Genomic DNA, 24,540 nt, shown 5'->3' on the forward strand with positions numbered 1-24,540 from the left:
TGAAGGAATGAAGTCTCAATCAAAGGCAGGAGAAGGAATTCCCACTGAAGAATACTCCTATGGATAAAGAAGTTTATATGTTTGTAATGAGATATGGAGACTTTACAATGTGGCTAATGAGGAAGGATTTGGTTGGTCCATTAGGAGAACACTTCTGAGAAAGTGTTGTTCCTTCCTGGATATCATTCTATCTTGGGCAAAGAAAAAATGAGAAAAGGATAAATGACATAGAGTCAGGGAGGAAAATTCATGGCACATGAAAAAGTCTTTGGATTCATCATGAGGCAGAAGATAGAACTAGATAGCATGATTTGGGACACAAAATAATTCTTACTGTGGGCCCATGCTTCTACCATTATTACTTTGCTTTTGAATTGATGCTCCTTAGTTCAAAGCACAATAGAACAAAAGGGATAAAATGGTAAGATGTTTAAAGGCAATAACATGAAAATTGTTTTAAAGGGAGTACAGAGTAGGTTTTCCAGAAGATTTAATTGCATTCAGATTACACAAAGGAATAAATGGCTATATAGACAATGTATCAAAGAATAAAAATTCAAAAGAGAAAGAGAAGAGAATTAAAGAAAAGAACAAGGTAAATACAGTCTTCTGAGGAAAAAGCACATAAAATAAAATAACCTAGTAGGAAGAGAAGAGATTGATTTTTAATTAACCATTTAAAAGAAGGGGAAAGAATGAAAATGAAAAGAGAACTAGATGCTAAATTAAATAAGAAAAGAAAAATAAGTAAGTCAAGAACACTGTAAAATGAGAGGAAATCTTCATAAACTAGAAGAAGTTTTGGGGTGGAGAGACTCTATAGCAATAGTGTTGCAAAATTATTTGTGGGGGGGGCAGCTAGGTGGCTCAGTGGATTGAGAGTCAGGCCCAGAGATGGGAGGTCCTGGGTTCAAATCTGACCTCAGACACTCCCTACCTAAGTGACCCTGGGCAAGTCACTTGATCAATACATAGTATTGATTCCAAGATGGAAGGCAAGGGTTTAAACATTATTTGTAGGGATAAAGTATTAACTTAAAATAAATATGGAGACAATGGGTGCGAATGCAGCCTATGAAAGGTACTAAACTCACTACCTTCATTGCCAAAGGAGGAGATTATATAGCTCAAATAAGAAGGAGGTAGAGGAGAAGGTAGATGAAGAAGAAGATGATGAGTAAAAGGAAGGTACTGCTGCTTAGGATGTCTAAACAGCACTTAGAGTAACGGAATAGGACAATTCATAGAAGAAACTTTTTAAATTGGAAAAGAGCAATATTTTTAATATAACTGATGAACCATGTACAGAATTCTGTCTGCCAATAGCATGTTGGAATTCAAATGTTAAGATGAGGATATCAAACCGGCAACCAAAAATAGGTTGAAACTGACAAGAATTTTTCTCACTCTTCAAATACCAATTTTGACTTATAGTGTGAGAATGAAGATGACTCCTCTCTTTTAGCACTCAGAAGAACATTACAGAAATCATTTGTTGCTATACATGGTTAAAACCTGAAGTTTAACTTCCTCAGATTTTCCTTTACCATTGTAACAAATACTCATAATCTGACTGGATTATAGGGGAGGTACTAGAATTAGAGAGAATTGTGATACCTGCAGAAGGTAGGAGTTTAGCCAGAACTTGACAGAAATGTGAAGATCCAATAAAGAAGACTGAGAGAATAGTATTCCAAAATCCAAGAAAGAAGAGAGTATCAGGGAGAAAAGGTTGACTGACAATAACAAAGGTTTTTAGAGAGGTCATGAAAAAAGTCATTGGATGTGGCAATTAAGAGAACATTAATAATTTTGGATAAAGTAATTTTAGTTCAATGATAAAACTGGAAGTCAACCTGCAGAAAGTTAAGATAGTGAGAGGAGAATTATAGATATATTATAGATAACCTTCCTGAGGAGACATGAGTTAATAGCAGAGATGGAAGGATCAAATGAAGGAAGATATATATATATATATATATATATATATATATATATATATAATGATTCTAGAGGGTTTCAGAAACAGGATTCTAGAAGAGGTTTGACCCCATGGGAGTTTGTCCATGATTAAGCGAAAAATTTAGAGAGGTTTTCAAAGTATTATAACTTCAGATTGGAGTCCTTTCAGAGTCTTGGACACTTCAGACAAAGGAAGAAGAACTTGGAGCAGAAAGAGTAGTGATAATCTCCTTCCCTCACATAGGCTGGAAACCAGGCTGGAAACTTGATGGAATGGAGCTCTCTCCCCTCACATCAGTGGCAAGAGACTTGTATGATGGAAGGGCAACTCTCCTCTTCTCACATGAAGGGGCATGATGGTAAGGCATCCATCTCTCCACCTCCTACTCCAGTGGGAGACTGAAGAACAGGAAGAGATTTATGAAGATGAGGCAGGAGATGCATGAGGCAGGATGGAAGGGTCCCACCTTTCCTCTTCCCTCCATTCTGGAGATCAGACAAGGAAACATGTGGGACACTATGGCTATGATAAGAGGCACCTCCCTCTCTACTGCCCCATTTCATCTTTCCTCCAGGGGCTAGAGATCAAGCTAGAGAGGCATGTGGCATTATAGGAGGGACCTGTCAATCTAGAGCACTTATTTCTTGTCCCATAGCCCAAACTAAATGACTGAATTGAGGATGGGTAAGGAGAGAAATTACCTTCTTCCTTAAGAGTCTCATCTATAGGCAGCTCCCAACTTGTAATTTCTCTCATTCTTATTGAGGGCTTCAAGCATGAAGAGGGTAGATGAAGTTAGAGAAAGCAGAGCAGCACAAATATTCCCACAAAGGTCTATGAAGAATGCCATATCCAGTAGTAATGACGAAATCCAAGGAGAAAATATAGTGGGTCATTTTTCACATGCAGGGAGTAATTGTTTCACTCTGACACCAGAGCTAAGGTGCAGATGCAGAGCAGCCCTGAGGAGGGAATCTGATGTTAGATAGGTGGCTAACTTGTTTCTGGGTTCTCAGGGAAGGAGGCCTGACTTTATATGGGAGCAGGAACAGAGACAGTAAGCAGCAGTAATGCTTTAACCCTAGAACTAGGTTGTGGATACATTATGAATTAAGAAGGGTCCTATGGCTAGACTTGAGGCTGACCAATGGCTATATCCCTGGGCAAGGAGCAGGGATAGATACAGGTTGGACTTGGTTTTGGACAAGGAACAAGAATGGAGGTAAGCAAAAACCCTGGAATGAGCTACAGAATTCATCCCCAAGCTCCATTTGAGACATGAAGCTGAGTGACCAGGGTAGGAAGTTTAGAACAGGGTAGATTATTGAATTTTTTTGTTCTGAACATGCAGAAACTTCCAGTTATTTGACAGGGGCTGGGGACTAAACTACTGGAACTCTGACATTCTAATCACAAAGAAGTTAATGACTCCATAAGACAAGAATTGTTAAAAGAGCATTGGGGGAAAATAGAAGAAAATATAAGGTATCGCATATAAAAAAATACAACAAAATTAACTGTTAAAGATATTTAAATGAAAGGTATTTTAAGAATTATTGAACTACCTGGAAGCCATGATTAAAAATAAATCTGTCACATTTTAAGAAATCATGAAGAAAAAAGCATTTGGACATATTAGAAGCAGAAGGAAAAATGAAAATAGAATATACTGGCCACTTACTGAAAGAAACCCCCAAATTAAAATTCTCATGAATGTCATAACCAAAGTTGAGAGTTGAGGTTAAAGACAAAAAGACTTTAATCAGCCAGAAAGGTATCAGGAACCAATCAAAATCACACAATATTTAATGGCTTATTTAAAGGAAAGAATAGCTGATCCAGAAAAAGAAAGTATAGTCCTTCAGGTAGAAAACAGAATTTTAGATTCTGTAGGAAAAGATCAGAGCTGAATAGAAACTTTGAAATATAAACATATAAGTCAAGAAAAAAATATAAAAAGGCAAATAATTACGAAAAAGCAATCAAAAGGGACTAAATTAAAAGATGAAGTGTTTACATTTTAATAAGGAAAGATAACATGTCTCATCAGAACTTTAATGGCATTAAGAGTTAGAGAGGGAGTTAAAGGAGACAAAGGGCCTGGGAGTGCTTTTATTATGTTTTGATGACCTTAAAAGAAGAAAGGAAAAGGAAATAAAGATAACAACACCTAGGGACAGAAATGATTTATTTCCTCAGCCAAATACCTCTTGAGCAACCAGAGAAGTGTCTTCACTTTGTAAAGCAGTTCAGAGTGTTACACATTAAAAACTCATAACATACGACTATATTCTATAACTACCTCAAGCTCTAATTGAGATCAGGACAAGATTATTTCTCCTTTAAATAAACTTTCAGGATAAGAGATCTGGTGCCCAGGTAATTAAAATGAATTGTGTAATTTCCAAGCAGAATATACATCAAAGTAGAGATTACCAATCATAGATATCATAAACCTCTATTTCTGCTAATGTAATCGCAGCGTGGATAAAAGAATAGAAAATTTATGGTTACATCTACAAACTTAAAAAAGTGGGGAAATGCATCAGAAAAGCTAATTCTAAGAATACTATAAAACTTGGTTATTCTGGGAACAAAACCTTTTCATTTAGACTTCTAATCAAATATATTGACATATGCGACCTTAAAAGGCAACTTGGAATAGTAAATAGGTATTAGGTTGAAGTCAGATTAAAATCCTGTCTCGGAAAAATATTAGATTTGTGTCCTTGAACTAATCATTTAATCTCTCGAGATTCAGTTTCCTTTTCATAAATTGGGGTTCAAGAACAACAGAATCCAATTCAAAGGTTTGTTTTGATGATTAATTGAATTAATGCGAATGTAGAGCGCTATGTAAAATGTAAGCAAGTATCATAGATTGAATGAACATTTGTGTAAACTGTAGAAGGAATATTTGCATTCATAATAGGAGTGATTAAAATACTTGCACCATGCCAATGTTTTTAGGTTTATAATTTTATTGGATTTGCTTGAATTTAGTACTGTTATATTTTAGTCATTACTTCTTTGTATCTGCAATTTATTATAGTTAGAGAAGTAAAATTGTTTCTGGGACCCAAGTTTTTTGTTGTTTTTTCATTATGGGACCTATTTGGATCCTGGCTAACTTTTTCAGATTAATTTCTCCCTATTTCAAGTCTGACCACTTCAATATTACTAATTTTACACCATATCTCATTTTGCTTTAAATCTAAAGATTATCTACAGTAATCCTTGGTCTTTTCCTTACTCTTTGTGGGCTGCAATTTTCTTTTTGCTTTGAATTAAAGAAGAAAAATGCTATTTCATTGTAATTTTAGTATTTGTACAAGCACAGACATAGTAGCTCTCAAGATGAGGCCACCAGATTTGGAGTTACTGTCAACCCTGAAAGAAGGATATATTTTGATTCCAAAATAATATAGAAATCAATATTTGCTTCTAGGTCAGTCCTGATATTGTTAGACAGACTGCATTCATTAATAAATGTATTCATTTATTCAACATTTGTTAAGCATGTTTTATCTGTGATGTACTGTACTTCTATATGTTTTTACAAGCAAGAATTAATAAATTAATAGTTAATAATGTCTTTTAAAAGCTTAGAATCACAAGATATCTAAATTTATAATTACATAGCAAATAAATTAAATTTGAGATTTTTTTTCTGACATTAGGCATCTCTGTATATGTAGTGCTAATGATGTGACCATAACTACTCTTGCTCAAACATGACCCTCAACCAGAAGACCTGGCCATTTAAATGGCTCTTTGGAAGGAGAATTTGGATATGACACAGTCGTATCTAACATCTGCTCCCAGCTATGGGTAGCTGCCTGATCACTTCCAGCTAAAATCTCAATTGAATAGAGAGAAGATAATGGCATCTTGGCTTTGTGACTGAACTTATGCCCCTATAATGAGTGGAGAGGAATTTGACTCATGCACTGAGATAATAGTTTAAATAGCAGCTAGTCAGGAAACTCAATCTGGGTAAAGTATATTCTATTATCTTGAAGGATGTAACCTCAAAAAAATTTTTTTTAATGAGGAAAAGTATCCTGTACCTGATTTGTGCATTGATGATACATTCACAGAGCCACATTGGACTGTGTCCCATTAAATGGGGTCAGGAAATTTAACACTGCAAAAAAGCACTGCCATAAGTGTAGGACATCAAATGAAATGTTCCTAAGTTCCCTGCTATTACAGTCCTCAAATGAGTGGGACTATTACCTAATGGCATGATGCCCTATTAAATAGATTTGTTAAGGCTATCAAAGTGCCTGAAAAAAAACCAAAAACAAAAAAATAATAACCCTGAGATTCAGATAAATTCGACAATTCCAGGACTGAGAGAAATCTTAAGACAAAACAGTAATCTTGATAATAAAAATCATGCTGTCTCTACCATTGATGTTACTATATTCTTTGAAAATAGATATTCTGCTCTCCAGTTGAGCGCTGTCAAGGTTGAAAAATATGAAGTGATTTGTCAGCATGTGACTGAGGAAGGCTACAGAGTATACAGCAATGCGTTGTAGTGGGGAGGGGGGCTCGTAGGAAGTGGGATCCAGCTTAAAAATAATGTTATCTAAATTAAATTAAATATCAGTCTTAGCTATGCTAGCCTAAGGAGGAACTCGATGACATGGAATTCCATCAGATGGAGCAGGGTCATGTACATCAAACACATAACAGGAATTAAAAAATACTTAGCTCTTAACATGAGAGAAGGAATTATATCTCTATTAATTTATATACAATGTTCTTTAATGTTCTTTATTATAGGATTTAAATGTCCATTTGGAAAATTTCTCTATTCACTTGAACATTAGTTGAATAAAGGGTTAATATCTGTTTTCATTCTTACTGTTACAGAATTTATTTTAGATCACAACCTGAAAGTTATGATTTTATATACTTTTTGGAATGAGCCTGTGGCCAAAGCAACAGGGAGGAGAAGGCAGTTTGGTAATTTAAATTGAGAGAAAAGTGATGTTGTGACTTATTCCAACAAGTCAAGGTCAATTATATTCCCAAACTACTGTAATCAACAATAAATAAGAATTTTGAAACATCAATTGCTCCTATATAATGAAATTTTTGTCTGGCAGGACCAAACAATGAAATTTGTTGAGAATGCAGTTTGCCAGCCTTTGAATTGTCCAGATTCCCATCATATTACTTTACCTCATAGCTGCTGCAAAGTTTGCAAAGGTAAGTTAAAAATAAGTGATGATATTATCTTTTTGGTGCTTAGTTCTATTGATATTTAGTATATTTCCCAATGGAAAACTATTTGCAATAAATCATCATTTTCTACTAAAAAACTTTTTTCCTTTTTTTCTTAATCTCAATAAGATGGTTTTCTTTGTAGCATTAATTTTCTTACATTGTGCCTTTTACCAACCTTTAATCACTCTTTTGGCCAGTTTTTAAAATTTTGTGCTCTTGGGCTTCAGAGAATTACTGGAGAAAATCTAAGAACCAAAATGTATGCTAATATTTGTGTAACACCTCCTCTGGGGTCACTAGTCTGACTTGCACAACCACCACCACCACCACCACCACCACCACCACCACCACCACCACCACNCTACTACTACTACTACTACTACTACTACTACTACTACTACTACTACTACTACTACTATCAACCATTCTAGATTAGCTGCTTTTGAGTCTTTCCTTCTGAAGCCAACTTGAAGGCTTTTCATCATCATGTAATACTAGCTCCTCAGTCAGAGGTGAGGAGAAGATGTATTCCAGGCATAGGGACCCATTTATGCAAAGATGGAGTCAGGATAAGGAAGATCATATTGGAGAAACAACAAATCCAATTTGAAGCAGTTTAGAGTATGTGATGGGGAACAATGGGTAAGAAGTTTACAAAGGTAAGTTGAAGCCAGTTTGTAAAGAACTTTAAATGTCAGACAAAGGAATTTGTATTCGTTCGTAGAGGCAAAGCCTCCAAGCAGCTACTCTTGCTTATTGAGTTTCAATAATATTGCCAGATTTGTGCTTTTAAGAATATCAATATACCAGCTGTGCAGAGGATGAATTAGAGAGAAGAGAAATTAAATGAAGTGAAGGTGAGAGAATAATTAGAAAGTTATTGCAATAGTCTAGGGAAGAGGTGATGAAGGCCAGAATTAGGCAGTTATAAGTGGAGAAAAAAGATCAAATAAGGTACATGTTGCAAAGACCAAATTGTCAAGAGTTAGCAACTGATTGGAGATAGCAGGGAGGGAGAGTAAAGTTGAGATTGTGACCTGGGTGTTTACAAGGATAGAATATCTTGACAGAAATAGGGAAGTATGGGAAAGTTGCGAATCAGGTGAAAGTTAATGAGTTTTACTCAACATTTGATAAAAATTGTTGGGAAAAATGGAAAGCAGTTTGGCAAAAAAGCAGGCATATACCCACATTCACACATATACCAAGAAAAGATATAAATAGATAAATCATTTAGACATGAAGTGTGAAATCCTAAATAAATTAGGGGAATGTGGCAAAAGTATACCAGTCAGATCTATGGATAAGGCAAGGAGAAGACTTTAGTGAACTCATGCAAAACAAAGTGAACAGAACTGAGAGAACATTGTACGTGGTGAGAGCAATATTATAAGGATTATCAACTGTGAAAGAGCTACTTTGATTAAGACAGTGATCCAGGACAGTTCCAAAGGACCTATGATGAAAAATACCATCCAACTCTAGACAGAGATTTGTGAATACAAAGTGAAGCATACTTTTTAGAAACTTCCTTTATTTTTCTTATTTGGGGAGTCTTTTTTTCAATATGACTAATATGGAGATCAGTTTTTCCCAATTTCACATATATAACTGATATCAAATTACTTGCCTTCTGAAAGAGGGGGTAAAGGTGATAGGGAGGGAGAGGTTTAGAAGTCAAAATTTTTAAATATAATTGTTAATTTTTTACATTTAATTGGTAAATAAAGATAAAAATGGAGACTGATGAGATCACTGAGAGTGAGAATATGAAAGAGAAGGCTTCAACACGAAACACTGATGAAAGCCTACATTTAGGGAATAAAATGGATGGTGACAAATGGAAGGAGACTAATAAGAATCAGTAAGACAAATAAGTTGTCCTTTGTACTCAAAGAAGACCAAAATGACATCACTGGTGATATATTTTGACTTGTACATACATTGGATTTAAATGAGGCCGAGCTGCACAAAATCGTCAACCTCACTCTTTCAGAGTCACTGAAGTCCAGTGACAAGACAAAAATCAAAATGACTAGTGATGGCTCAGGATGCAATGGATGACTTTGGCTTCTGTGATGTCTAGCCAAGCTGTGAGAGCTCCACAGAGCCTGCTTCTGCCACCTTTATGGCCATTGGGAAAAATTGTTCTCACCTGTCCTTTCTGCTGGGGGAAGTCCTCACATGTTTGGGGTAGATATCCCCTAACTCACCAATGGGTTAGTCTACCTAATGAGATGGTTTACCAAGAGGTGGCTGCTTTGCAATCTACAGTTTCTTGGAGCCACAGGTGAGAGCTGACTGGCAGATGGACACCAAAAACCCTCATAAAAGAGGTATGAGTCCTCCCTGAACACCCATGCGCTCCAGTAAAACAAGTTTTAAGAGAATAAAGAGAAAAGAGTAGTTCCACAAAACCCTGAGAAGAGATATACACACGTTATATTTTTAGAATATAATTTTTGATAGAATTATCTAACCATAGCATTAATGTGAAAACTTTTCTTCCTGTCAAAGTGGATTTTTAACTAAAATCATCCTCCCCACCCATCCAAAAAGAAAAAAAGGAAAGATTTAATACCAAATATATATTTTTAGCTTTTTTGAAAAGAGAAAGAAAAAATAAAACAAACAATAGGAAAATAGATAATTTTTTAAAATTCTTAAGAATCATGATCTTTTTTTCATGAAAAAAAATTTTACTCACATTCTCCTTTGTTTTCTTTATGCTATTTTTATTATTAAGAAAGCTACTTGATGACAATGAAGGTTTCAATTTTATCATTGTAATTCATAAAATGTAGAACCTGTGCTTGCATATAATAGTTATTCAATAAAAATGTGCTGAATTGAATTGAATTGACTTTAAAGAGAAACTTAGGTTCATTAGATCATAGATTTAGAACTAGAATGGACATTAGAAGGTCCAGCCCACTCATTTTGCAGATGAGAAAATTCAGGTTCCTGTATCATTAAGTGACTTACATAGGTGGCAAATGACAGAATTGGGATTCAAACCAAGGTGCTTAATAAAATGCTGGTTTCTTTGTTTTTCTCTCTTTCCCCTACAAAATGAGACAAGTTATTTTGTAACTGCTCACTGTACCACATAGTTATGTTTTGGGGGGGCTACAATTTGACCTTTAAAATATTTGATGGATTTTGCTCTTCAACATAGAGGAATGAATCAACATACATTTAAGATAACCAATTGCATATTGTCATGATCTTAATTTTTAAATGAAAATTTTTATTTCATAAGATTATTAATTTAGAGCTCAAAGGAATTGTAGAAGGAATTTAATTGAACGTATTCATTTAACAAATGAAGAAACTCAGCCTTAAGATGATTAAATGCCATAGGCAGACAGGTAGTAAATAAAAAAAAAATCAGGCTTCAAACCTAGATCCAAAAACTTCAAATCCAATGCTTCTTCCATGTCATATAGAGCCACTCACATCAAACCACTTTACTTCGAGCTCCATAAAGTATATTTTCCTCACTTGTCCCATACACGTAATGATACCAAATCTTTAGTAAGTGTAAAATCTATACATGTGGCTATGTGGAAATTTGTGAATGCTGTGCAATCATTTAATTCCATGAAAGGTCCTCTAATATTTATACATTTCATTTGAGCAATGGAGAGTGATCACTGAACAAATGATACAGAAGAGAGAGATTCTGAGAAATTTTATGTAGTTGGTTCATGGTTATAAAATCTTCTAGTTTTATTTCTTTTCAAAACAGTCCCAAGATCTGTAAAAGTTTCATTAGTCAGAAAATGTTGGCATTATCCAACAATGGGCACAAGTTGCCTTGAAGATATTCAGGAAAAATGATATATTTTTTAAAATTAATAAATGTAAATGTATTCAATTAAAATTATATATTTTCCCTTTACTTACATTTTTAGGATGTGTTTCCTGGATTATCATTTTCATATATTTAATACAAAATGAGCATAACATATTATAAATACTTTTCATTATCATCTGAAAGTGAAATTTTCTTTATAGATGATAATGCACCAAACTGGAAATCTTGATTCTTGACTTCAATAATTTCTATTCATTTCACACATTTGAGATATATTATTTGTATATATGTATACATATATCAATATATTACACATGTATTCTAATTGATAAAAATAATGAATTCTATAAAGTAGTCATATGTATTAAAATGCACTATTTGAAGTTAAAATTATGTAAAATATAGTAGTTGGTACCAGTCCAGGGGAAATATGGCATACAAATTTGAATAATGTGATCACTTCATAAAATTCATTATTTGGATGAGTTTGGACTGGATTGTACAAAGGGTTGCTATTATCTCTCTCTCTTTTTTTCCCAGAAAAGGCAGCACACATTTCAACTAAAAACCTATAAGAAATAATTTGAGTAAAAAATAAGGTTGAACTTTTTAGTAATGGGTTTTATGATATTAAAGTACATGATTATTTCCTTTTAGGCAAGAGTAACTGTGAAGGCAAAATCACATTAAAACATTACAAAAAGAAAATATAAAATAGGAAACATTTATTTTTCTGAAATTTACCTAAAGCCATTTGATTTTCCTGTAGGCCATGATTTTTGCTCTGTGAGACATAACTGCATGGAGAATTCAATCTGCCAGAATCTAAATGACAGGGCAGTATGTATTTGTCAAGATGGCTTTCGGGCCCTTCGAGAAGACAATGCCTATTGTGAAGGTAATACTTTTCAGTTTCAATATCTTTTGTAATTGCCTCTGTAATTGTTTGATTAAGAATATATCTCTTATCAGTAAATGCAAGAAATATATGCTTTGTTTCTCTTTGAGTTTTTTTATAGCATGGTCTTTAATATAAATTTATTTATTAAATATTTATTAAAATGTTTTATTTTAGCAAAAATNTGAGGCCGAGCTGCACAAAATCGTCAACCTCACTCTTTCAGAGTCACTGAAGTCCAGTGACAAGACAAAAATCAAAATGACTAGTGATGGCTCAGGATGCAATGGATGACTTTGGCTTCTGTGATGTCTAGCCAAGCTGTGAGAGCTCCACAGAGCCTGCTTCTGCCACCTTTATGGCCATTGGGAAAAATTGTTCTCACCTGTCCTTTCTGCTGGGGGAAGTCCTCACATGTTTGGGGTAGATATCCCCTAACTCACCAATGGGTTAGTCTACCTAATGAGATGGTTTACCAAGAGGTGGCTGCTTTGCAATCTACAGTTTCTTGGAGCCACAGGTGAGAGCTGACTGGCAGATGGACACCAAAAACCCTCATAAAAGAGGTATGAGTCCTCCCTGAACACCCATGCGCTCCAGTAAAACAAGTTTTAAGAGAATAAAGAGAAAAGAGTAGTTCCACAAAACCCTGAGAAGAGATATACACACGTTATATTTTTAGAATATAATTTTTGATAGAATTATCTAACCATAGCATTAATGTGAAAACTTTTCTTCCTGTCAAAGTGGATTTTTAACTAAAATCATCCTCCCCACCCATCCAAAAAGAAAAAAAGGAAAGATTTAATACCAAATATATATTTTTAGCTTTTTTGAAAAGAGAAAGAAAAAATAAAACAAACAATAGGAAAATAGATAATTTTTTAAAATTCTTAAGAATCATGATCTTTTTTTCATGAAAAAAAATTTTACTCACATTCTCCTTTGTTTTCTTTATGCTATTTTTATTATTAAGAAAGCTACTTGATGACAATGAAGGTTTCAATTTTATCATTGTAATTCATAAAATGTAGAACCTGTGCTTGCATATAATAGTTATTCAATAAAAATGTGCTGAATTGAATTGAATTGACTTTAAAGAGAAACTTAGGTTCATTAGATCATAGATTTAGAACTAGAATGGACATTAGAAGGTCCAGCCCACTCATTTTGCAGATGAGAAAATTCAGGTTCCTGTATCATTAAGTGACTTACATAGGTGGCAAATGACAGAATTGGGATTCAAACCAAGGTGCTTAATAAAATGCTGGTTTCTTTGTTTTTCTCTCTTTCCCCTACAAAATGAGACAAGTTATTTTGTAACTGCTCACTGTACCACATAGTTATGTTTTGGGGGGGCTACAATTTGACCTTTAAAATATTTGATGGATTTTGCTCTTCAACATAGAGGAATGAATCAACATACATTTAAGATAACCAATTGCATATTGTCATGATCTTAATTTTTAAATGAAAATTTTTATTTCATAAGATTATTAATTTAGAGCTCAAAGGAATTGTAGAAGGAATTTAATTGAACGTATTCATTTAACAAATGAAGAAACTCAGCCTTAAGATGATTAAATGCCATAGGCAGACAGGTAGTAAATAAAAAAAAAATCAGGCTTCAAACCTAGATCCAAAAACTTCAAATCCAATGCTTCTTCCATGTCATATAGAGCCACTCACATCAAACCACTTTACTTCGAGCTCCATAAAGTATATTTTCCTCACTTGTCCCATACACGTAATGATACCAAATCTTTAGTAAGTGTAAAATCTATACATGTGGCTATGTGGAAATTTGTGAATGCTGTGCAATCATTTAATTCCATGAAAGGTCCTCTAATATTTATACATTTCATTTGAGCAATGGAGAGTGATCACTGAACAAATGATACAGAAGAGAGAGATTCTGAGAAATTTTATGTAGTTGGTTCATGGTTATAAAATCTTCTAGTTTTATTTCTTTTCAAAACAGTCCCAAGATCTGTAAAAGTTTCATTAGTCAGAAAATGTTGGCATTATCCAACAATGGGCACAAGTTGCCTTGAAGATATTCAGGAAAAATGATATATTTTTTAAAATTAATAAATGTAAATGTATTCAATTAAAATTATATATTTTCCCTTTACTTACATTTTTAGGATGTGTTTCCTGGATTATCATTTTCATATATTTAATACAAAATGAGCATAACATATTATAAATACTTTTCATTATCATCTGAAAGTGAAATTTTCTTTATAGATGATAATGCACCAAACTGGAAATCTTGATTCTTGACTTCAATAATTTCTATTCATTTCACACATTTGAGATATATTATTTGTATATATGTATACATATATCAATATATTACACATGTATTCTAATTGATAAAAATAATGAATTCTATAAAGTAGTCATATGTATTAAAATGCACTATTTGAAGTTAAAATTATGTAAAATATAGTAGTTGGTACCAGTCCAGGGGAAATATGGCATACAAATTTGAATAATGTGATCACTTCATAAAATTCATTATTTGGATGAGTTTGGACTGGATTGTACAAAGGGTTGCTATTATCTCTCTCTCTTTTTTTCCCAGAAAAGGCAGCACACATTTCAACTAAAAACCTATAAGAAATAATTTGAGTAAAAAATAAGGTTGAACTTTTTAGTAATGGGTTTTATGATATTAAAGTACATGATTATTTCCTTTTAGGCAAGAGTAACTGTGAAGGCAAAATCACATTAAAACATTACAAAAAGAAAATATAAAATAGGAAACATTTATTTTTCTGAAATTTACCTAAAGCCATTTGATTTTCCTGTAGGCCATGATTTTTGCTCTGTGAGACATAACTGCATGGAGAATTCAATCTGCCAGAATCTAAATGACAGGGCAGTATGTATTTGTCAAGATGGCTTTCGGGCCCTTCGAGAAGACAATGCCTATTGTGAAGGTAATACTTTTCAGTTTCAATATCTTTTGTAATTGCCTCTGTAATTGTTTGATTAAGAATATATCTCTTATCAGTAAATGCAAGAAATATATGCTTTGTTTCTCTTTGAGTTTTTTTATAGCATGGTCTTTAATATAAATTTATTTATTAAATATTTATTAAAATGTTTTATTTTAGCAAAAATATTAAAAAATAAAAAATATAAAAATATTTATTAAAATAGATAATTTAAGGAATGGATGGAATATGAATGACAAGGATAGTTTCATTTTTATCACTGGAAATGGAAAGGAATAAGATATAAAGTGTTGGTCTAAGTTTAATTTTTGTGAGACTGCTGTCCAGTTTGCCCAGTAAGTTTTATCAAATAGGCAATTTTTCCATAGGTAATTTATGTTTCTTCCTTTATCAAATACTGGGCTACTGAGTTGTATTGTTTCTGAATCTCCCTTTTCTAGTCTGTTTGATTGATTTCTATTCTTTAATCAGTATAATTTGAATTGGATAACTGCTACTTTGTAATATAGTTTGAAATCTGGAATTGATATTCCTCTTTCATGATTATTTCTTTTCATCATTATTCAGGACATTCTAGATCTTTTCTTTTCCAAATGAATTTTATTATTTTACCAAGTTTTGTAAAGTGTTCCTTTTTAATTTGTATTTTGGTAGTTTTTTAATTACTATATTGACACAACCTAATCATGAGGAATTCTCATATTTAATTTATTTTTTATTTCTTAAAAAAGAACTTTTTGTTGAGGCTAAAAGTCCTTTGTGTGCTTTGAGAAGTTGATTCCATATATTTTATTCATTTTGTATTTTTTTAAAAAGAGATTTCCCTATCTTTTGTTGTTGCTTGTATTTTGTTATCATTATATAGAAATGCTGTTGATTTTTAAGGCTTTACTGGGTAACCTGGAACTTTCCTGTGATTCCCTAGGATTTTCCAAGTGAACCATTTTATTAGTAAATAGGAACAGCTTTACTTTTTACTCTTTACTTATCTTTATTCTTTAATTCCTTTCTTTTGTCTTACTGCTGTTGCAAATATTTGCAGAAGTATAGCAAATAATAGTGGGGAAAGGGGGAATCCTTGCTTCACTTATGTATTTATTGGGAAAGTTCTAGTGTTCCTCCACTACACATGATACTCGCTTTTGGTTTTGGATAGGTTTTTTTTCAAGATATTAAAGATATGGGCAAAAATATAGAGAAAGTTTTTGATCAAAGAAATCAAAGCCATATATAGGTATATGAAAAAATTATCTAAATCACTACTGATTAGAGATATGCAAACCAAAACAATTCTGAGATATCATCTCATACCCATCAGACTGGTTAAAATGACAAAAGGGCAAAAAGACAAATCTTGGAGTGGATATGGAAAAATGGGAACACTAATATACTCTTGGTTGAGCTGATCTTTTTGGAGAGCAATTTTGTCCTAACAATTTTTGCCAAATAGGGATTTCTTATCCAAAAGTCTGGATCTATGTTTTTGTCAAATGCAAAATTACCATAATATTTTACTGCTATTTGTTATATGTCTTTTCTGTTTCATTGACCTGTCTTTCTATTTATTAGTTTTGATAACTACAGTTTAAAATTTGATACTACTTGACTTCTTTCCTTTACATTTTTTCATTAATAATTTTTATATTCTTGATATTTTGTTCTTCTGAATGAATTATTTTTTTTCTAACGCAATAAAATAATTTTTGGCAATTTAATTGGAATGGCATTGAATAAGCAGATTTATTAAGGTAGAACTGTTATTTTAATTATTTTAATCTGCCCATCCATAAACAATGACTATATCTCCAATTATTTAAACATTGTATAAAAAGTATTTGATATTTATGTTCATATAGTTCCTGTTTGTTTTGGCAAATATCCTCCCAGATATTTTATTTTGTCTGTGGTTATTTTAAATGGAGAATCTTTTTCTATCTCCTTTTGCAGAACTTTGTTAGTAATATATGAAAAAACTAATGATCAATTTGGGTTTATTTTATGTCCTCCTACTTTGTCAAAAGTATTGCTCATTTCAACTAGTTTTATTATGTCTTTCCACATTCTAATTCCTTTAATTTCTTTTTCTTTTATTACTATTGCTAGCATTTCTAAAAAGATTATTAAATAATATTAGTGATAATGAACATCCTTGTTTCATTCTTGATCTTTTTGGGAAGGCTCCTGGATTCAGTCCATTAAATAATACTCACTGATGGTTTTAGGTAAATACTTCATATTATTTTAAGAAAAAATCCCTTTATACCTGTGTTTTCCAATGTTTTTGCTAGAAATGAATATTATATTTTGTCACAGGCTTTTTCTGTACCTATTTATGTAATCATATGGTTTTTAGTTTATATTATTAAATTATTTTGAGTTTCTCTTATATTAAACCATCCCTGAATTCTTGGTATAAATCCTGCTTGGTCACAATGTATTTTCTTTGTGACATTATTGTAGTCCCTTATTTAGTAGTTTGCTTAGGATTTTTGCATTCATATTCCTTAATGAAATTGGTCTATATTCTCTCTATATAGTTTTGCTCTTCCTGGTTAGGCATTAGCACCAAAGTTGTTCCATAAAAGAAGTTTGGTAAAACTCCTTTATGGACTATTTTAATTTATTTGCTTTTGCAATTAGTTGATCTTTAAATATTTGGTAGAATTCACTTGTAAATCCATCTAGTCCCTATGCTTTTTTCTTGGGAAGTTCTTTTATGGCTTTTTAAATTTCTTTTCCTAAAATAGGTTTATTTAGGTGTCCTATTTCTATTGTTCTCATACTTTAGGAAGTTAATTTGGGGGGGGGGTAAGCATTCTTTCATTTCTCTTTCATTGTTAAATTTGTTTTCATATAATTGAACAAAGTAACTGCTAATAATTACATTAATTTCATGTTCATTGGTGGTATATTTACCCTTTTTTCCTGCTAAGAATAATACCTTAGTGCTAACCAAGTTAGTCTGTGTATTAGCCCCTTTCATTAAAATATAGATAGAGGAAACCATTTTTCAAAAGTTAGGAAGGATTTGAGTTAATATAATCCTCTTTGTAACAACACCAAGAACTGTTTGCAGAAATCAAATTCTCATCCTGTTATCTGAACGTGACTCATTTTAACAATAGAAATACAAATATACTTTAAAAATTTATGCTATTTAGATAATTTTCTTTTCTTCCCTCAAAATGTTAGAAAATGTATAACAAACAGTTCTTGATCATTTGACACTCCTCTTTTCGTAGACATTGATGAATGTGCAGAAGGACAGCATTACTGCCAAGAGAACACCATCTGTGTGAACATACCAGGTTCTTTCATGTGTATCTGCAAAACAGGATACTTGAGAATTGATGATTATTCATGTACAGGTAAGATACTTATTTAGAAAAGATAAATGACAAGGATACATTTCAAATACTTCTTAAGGAAAAAATTCCTATTTTAATCAGTCAGTAAACCTTTATCATGCGCCTACCTTTAAGTAATGCCTATAATGCCAGATATTGTGGTAGGTATTAAGAATAAAAGAGCAAAAATGAGGAGGTAGCTGGGTAGCTCGGTGGATTGAGCGCCAAACCTAGAGATGGGAAATCCTAGGTTCAAATCTGGCCTCAGACACGTCCCAGCTGTGTGACCCTGGGCAAGTCACTTAACCCCCATTGCCTAGCCCTTACCACTCTTCTGCCTTCGAATCAATACAAAGTATTGATTCTAAGGTGGAAGATAAGGGTTTGTTTGTTTGTTTTTTTAAAGAAGCAAAAATGGAACACTCTCTTCTCTTTAGGTTCTTACAATCCATCAGGGAGGCAAAAATCTCTTGTTTTTACACAAAATATAGAGACTGTAGATCAGGAATTCTTCTTGTATAATTTGAGAATACCATTGGTTTTTTCCGAAGCAGTCAAGAAGAAATGAAATTGCTGTAAGCTACATACCTTAAAAATAGTTCGCTAACAGTTTAGACTAGTTAGGTAAATTTATTACATTCCCTATAAGTCATTCTTGATGTATCTTTTAATATTGAGGGCAACTAACAGGCTCAAGACCCATTGGTGAGTTGGGGGCTATCTACTGTAGGCATATGAAGACTTCCCTCAGCAGAAGGGACAGATGAGAACATTTTGTTCCACTGGCCATGAAGGTTGCAGAAGCAGGCTCTTTGGAGTGTTATAGCTTGGTTAGACATCAAAGAAGCCAATGTTATTCACAGCATCCTGAGCCATCACTAAGTCATTTTGACTTTTGTCCTGCCACTGGACTTCAATGACTGAAAGAGAGAGTGAGACTGACGACTTTGTGCAACTCTGCTTCACTTAAAACTAATTTCTATGTGAGTCAAACCACATTACCAGTGGTGTCATTATAGTGCTCTTTGACTACAACTCCTGAACCAAATTTTTTCATAATAGCATAATTCTTCTATTGAATGCTTTGTGATTTTGCTGTAAGAGAAGGAATGGCAAGGTTTACATGCCTTGGGTTGCTGTGTCATTTTTTTCAGCTAGTTTGCAAAACCTGAAAGATGAATAGAAGAAAGTGAAGGCAAAATTTATAAAATAACTCGTGAGGGAAAGATCTAGAAATTTGAGAGAGGTCTTGTTGAGAAAGTAGTTTTTGTGTGAATTTTGAAAGAAACTAGGGATTCAAAAAGGCAAAAGTGAGTTTTCTAGGAATAAATGATAACTGATGAAAAGCATGGAGATAGAAGCTAGTTTTTCATGTATGAAGAACAGCAAGAAAATGTGTTTTTATTATGCTGCTGAGTGCACGAAAGGGAGTGATATATAATAATAGTGGAAAGACTAGGTTGTAGAGGGCTTTAAGTGCCACACAGAAGAGTTTGTATTTGCTCTTAAATCCTACAGGGAGTCACCAGAGTATGCATGAATAGGACTTTGCTTTAAGAACATATTGCTTTAGCATGTAGAAATTTAATGCTAGTCTATATCCCTTTTTTGCACCCCAAAGCAACCTTTGGATTTTAAAGGAAAAGTTTAATATTAAGATTGAAGCTACAACATGTTTCTTTCCCCATCACTGAATGAGGGTGAAGACTCTTTTTGTATATCTATAAACAAGCCTCATAAGATAATATGGCAAATAAAAAAGGTTAGGCAAAGTGAGGCAGAGAAAAGTAGACATGTGCACTGTGCAGCTATTCTAACTCCTGAGATCTGGAAAACCTGCCTCTTGTCCAGAGTGAGGTTGGAGTGCTCCAATCAATGAGGTTTGGGCAAGGGATGTCACAAAGAGCACAGAATATGAGGAGGACCTAGGGCCCCTTTCTTTGGAATCCCAGACTGCGTAGGTGTGCCATTGGACAGGCTCTTGGGAGGGGAAGGGGAAGGCAGCTAAAGGAGCTGCCAGTCACACACAGCTGGTGCCTTCTCTTTTTTGGGCTGTATTTATTATTTAGTAATTAATTGTAAATTAAGATACAATGGAGAATTTTAATCATAACAGGCAGTCATGTGGTGAATGGATTGGAGAAAGGAGAAATTTGAGGCTGGGGATCCAGTTTGGAGGCTATTACAATAGTCCAGGCAAAAGTGGCTAAGAACCTCTACTTGCTTAGTAGCAATGAGAACAGAAAAAAAGAAGATACCTGTAAATGATGTTAGGGAAGTATAATGAACAAGACAACCACTGATTGTATATATGGATGAGTGAAAAATGAGGTATTTAATATGACTCCCAGATTGTGAAGCAAGGTGACTGGAAGGAAAATAGTGCCAATCTCAGAAAATGGAAAGCTTGTATTTTGTGGGGAAGATAATGATTTCTACTTTGGATGGCTTTCATGCTTCTTATTTAGGAAAAGTGGGCTGAAGGAAAAAAACAGTATGATGAAAAACATGGTTTCCCCATGAAAACCAAGACAACATAAGTAAAGAACTTAGAGTTGTATTTTGGTGATATAATAGTTTTTTTTAAGAACTGGTGACCTACTAAGAGAAACAAAGATTAGTTTCAAAAAATCCAAAGTAATACGATAAAACCTGGGATTTTTCAAGAATGTTGACCATTAAAGCAAGGTCTTGTTAGAAATTAATATTAGCTAATCTCTTTGGTAAACCTGAATGTATCAAAGAATGAGAAAAATGCAGGTTATAAATGACATACAGCTGCCACAACTCATGAAATACATGCATTGGGTCCCAGGACTCAAAGAATTTCTAAAATTTCCATTTCAAGTTCTGTAGCTCTAGTTTCTAGCTTGGTTTGATATTTTATGAGGTTGGTAATAAGTACATATTTTGTTTCAGATATTGAATCATTACATGATCATTGTTATCAGTGCTTTAAATATTGCCAAATGAGAATTTTAGGAAAATTTTCTAACAATATAGCTACTCTAGATTTTCTTCCCAGCATTGTATTAGCACCATCAGGAAAGAATTCATTAAATTTATCTTCAGATATTAATTATTAAAGCTAAAATCATTTAAATCAAACAACACTGAAAATGCATTCTGCTGGGAATGGCATTAATTCTTTTAAAACAACCCATAATATTACCAGTGCAGAAGTTGATTAAATTGCTCATTCTGGATAAATCATTAAAGCGCTTTTCTAAGAAACCAAAGATGCCTCATCCATTATGATACAGATTTTGGTGTTCTCTTCTATAATTGTCTTAAATCTCTTTATCTTATTTTCTTTTGTGATGTGCATGGTTATTTTTGTTACACTGTATTACAAATGTGAAAAATTCCCAATATCCACTACATTTTTCTCTTGTAATCCTATTGGCCCCACAATGTCAGTAAGAGGACTCTTTTGCTTACTAAGGCATAAACAATACTGAAAATTTTAGGGTAGCAGCAACATTTTAATTATTTAGCCAATACAATGAATTGGAAATTGAGTCATTCTAACTCTAAGAAATCTTGAATTTTTTAGTCATAGAAAATTCATATTCTTTTATTTTTTTTAAACCCTTACCTTCCATCTTGGAGTCAATACTGTGTATTGGTTCCTTGGTGGAAGAGTAGTAAGGGTAGGCAATGGGGGTCAAGTGACTTGCCCAGGGACGCACAGCTGGGAAGTGTCTGAGGCCAGATTTGAACCTAGAACCTCCCATCTCTAGGCCTGGCTCTCAATCTACTGTGCTACCCAGCTACCTCTCCTTTTTTTTTTTTTTTTTAAAGAAAAGCATGCCTCACAGTTTTATTAGTCATTGAAGTTACTAAATACACACTACATCCCTTGAACACATGGACATTGTTTTCTGCTTTTGTTCTTAAATGCTGAATTGTCAAATAATTTTTACATTTCAATTAGCTGTCTTTTATTTCAAACCCATTTTACTGTTCTGTAAACATGAATGTTTATTTTTCATTCCAACAGTTAAAAGGCATAAGATTAGTTATCTCCTCCTTTGAGAAATATGTTAGTTTTTGCTTAATGGTTAGTTATTCAACAAATTTCAAATTTGATTCTCTTGGCTTTGACACACAACAATGACTTTTATTCCTATTATTTATCTTATGTGTTTGCTTTTACCTTCTTCACATGTAAAAACTTAAATATCACTGTTGTTTTGGCATCTTGAGGATCAAAATCTCAAAAATAATTTTATATTTTGTTGATAAAATTCATACTATAATAACATAATATCAATCTTTTCACAATTTTGTGCTATTCACAATGTTACAAGCTATGGGCCTGACAAATGTTTATGTTTAATCTGCATTATTAAAATGTTCACTCACACTAAATCAATAAAACAACAAATTAAACCCTGATTTAACAGTTTACATGGTGTAAATACTCCCACTATAGCAGATTTCAAGCTGCCAGTGTGATATCATTGATGCTGGAGTTGGGAAGAGATGTACAGTAGTACAGTACAGATGTCCAGTATACTATACAGTAAACAGATGTACAGTATACTATTATATAGCATTTCCACCAAATAAATAAAATGGATATGAAAAATCCTCAAGAACACAGATAATGGAAGAATATCTAAAATAATTAGGAAGTAATGGGTTTTTAATATTTATTACCATTTTTTGAAACCCATTCTTTCTTAGAATCAGTACTATGTATCATTTTCAAAGCAAAGGAGCAGTAAGGGATATGCAATTGGGGGTAAGTGACTTGCTTAGGATCATATAGCTAGGAAGTGTCTGAGCTGAAATTTGAACTCAGGACCTCCTCTCTCTAGGGCCTGGCTCTCAATCCACTGAACCACTTTGCTGGCCCTGAGCCTTGCTTCCTAATCAAGATTTGGAGAGACCCGATCTACCCTGGGGAATCAAAACTTGAGAAAACTTGATTGAGAGGATTTAAGTAAAAAACAAACCTTACTTTTCATTTGAGAATCAATAATATGCATTGGTTCCAAGGAAGAGGAATGGAAAGGCTTAAGCAATACAGGTTATGTGCCTTGCCCAGGATCATATAGTTAGGAAGTGTCTGAGGTCAAATTTGAACCCAGGACCTCCTGTCTCCAAGCCTAGTTTTTTATCCACTGAGCCACCTCACTACCCCCTTATATTGTTTTTAATACAATTTATTTAATTGCAAGTTTCTATGATTTAACTTTTAATAATGGCTGTGTTTAACAATTGGCCTTACAAAATTCTTGAAAATGTAACTGACTCCCACAAGTCAGCATAAGACATATCCAGCATACCATTGTTAAAAACTGTGTGTGTGTGTGTATTCCTATATGGGACATGGTGTTACTGAAGCTTTTCAAGCAGAGGAGTAACATGGTCAAAGCTGTGCTTTAAGAATAACACTTTGGGGGACAGCTGGGTAGCTCAGTGGATTGAGAGCCAGGCTTAGAGATGGGAGGTCCTAGGTTCAAATCCAACTTCAGACACTTCCCAGCTGTGTGACCCTGGGCAAGTCACTTGACCCCCATTGCCCACCCTTACCTCTCTTCTATCTAGGAGCCAATACTCAGAAGCTGAGGGTTAAAAAAATTAAAAAAAAAAAAGAATAACACTTTGGCAGCTGTATGGAGAATGAACTAGAGTATAGAGACCATAGAGAGGAAGACCAGCTAGGAAGCTCTTGCAATAGTTTATATAAAAAGAGATAAGAGCCCAGAGTAGTGGTTGTGCAAATGTAGAGAAAGGGACAACTATGAAAGATATGATGGAGATGGAATTAATAAAACTTCATAATTGTATGGCTATATGAGCCAAAAGAGATTGAGGAGTTGGGAATGACTGCAAGGCTGCAAATATGGATGGCATAATGGTGCCCTTAATAGAAATAGGAAATTGGGAAGAAGGCAAAATTTGAATTTTGTTTCGGAAATGTTGAGTTTAAAATATTTATGAGACTCTCTTTATAAACTGGTGATAGAAGATTCACAGTTAAGACAGAGACTAGGACCAATTAACAGGATATTGGTCATCTGCATATTGATGATATCTGTAATCATAGGAGCTAATGAGATCATTGATAATAGATTTTAGAAATTCTAGGTGACATCCTTGGTTAAGAAATGGAATATGGATAATGATCCTGAAAATAAAACATAAAAGGAATGGATAAATTTCCATATTCAATTAACTTCAGGAGTTCCCAGTTCTTCAACAGAATAAAATATAACTCCTTTGTTATTATTTCTTACATGTCTCTTAATTAAATACCTTTGTAAGGATATAAATAGGCAGTTTTCAAACGA

The 24,540-nt window shown here is 33.4% G+C and overlaps 1 protein-coding gene across 1 annotated transcript in view; it reads left to right on the forward strand.

Annotated features, from left to right (window-relative positions):
• Nucleotides 1-24,540, forward strand: part of NELL2 (neural EGFL like 2) — a 127,553-nt gene that overhangs the window by 59,786 nt on the left and 43,227 nt on the right. The window contains exons 11-13 of the mRNA XM_044677797.1: nt 7,084-7,186; nt 11,794-11,922; nt 18,131-18,256. Of these exons, the coding sequence (XP_044533732.1) occupies nt 7,084-7,186; nt 11,794-11,922; nt 18,131-18,256 (358 nt within the window). The remainder of the gene's footprint in view (nt 1-7,083; nt 7,187-11,793; nt 11,923-18,130; nt 18,257-24,540) is intronic.

The sequence above is a fragment of the Gracilinanus agilis genome, chromosome 5, assembly GCF_016433145.1.
Source record: "Gracilinanus agilis isolate LMUSP501 chromosome 5, AgileGrace, whole genome shotgun sequence".
Lineage (NCBI taxonomy): Eukaryota > Metazoa > Chordata > Mammalia > Didelphimorphia > Didelphidae > Gracilinanus > Gracilinanus agilis.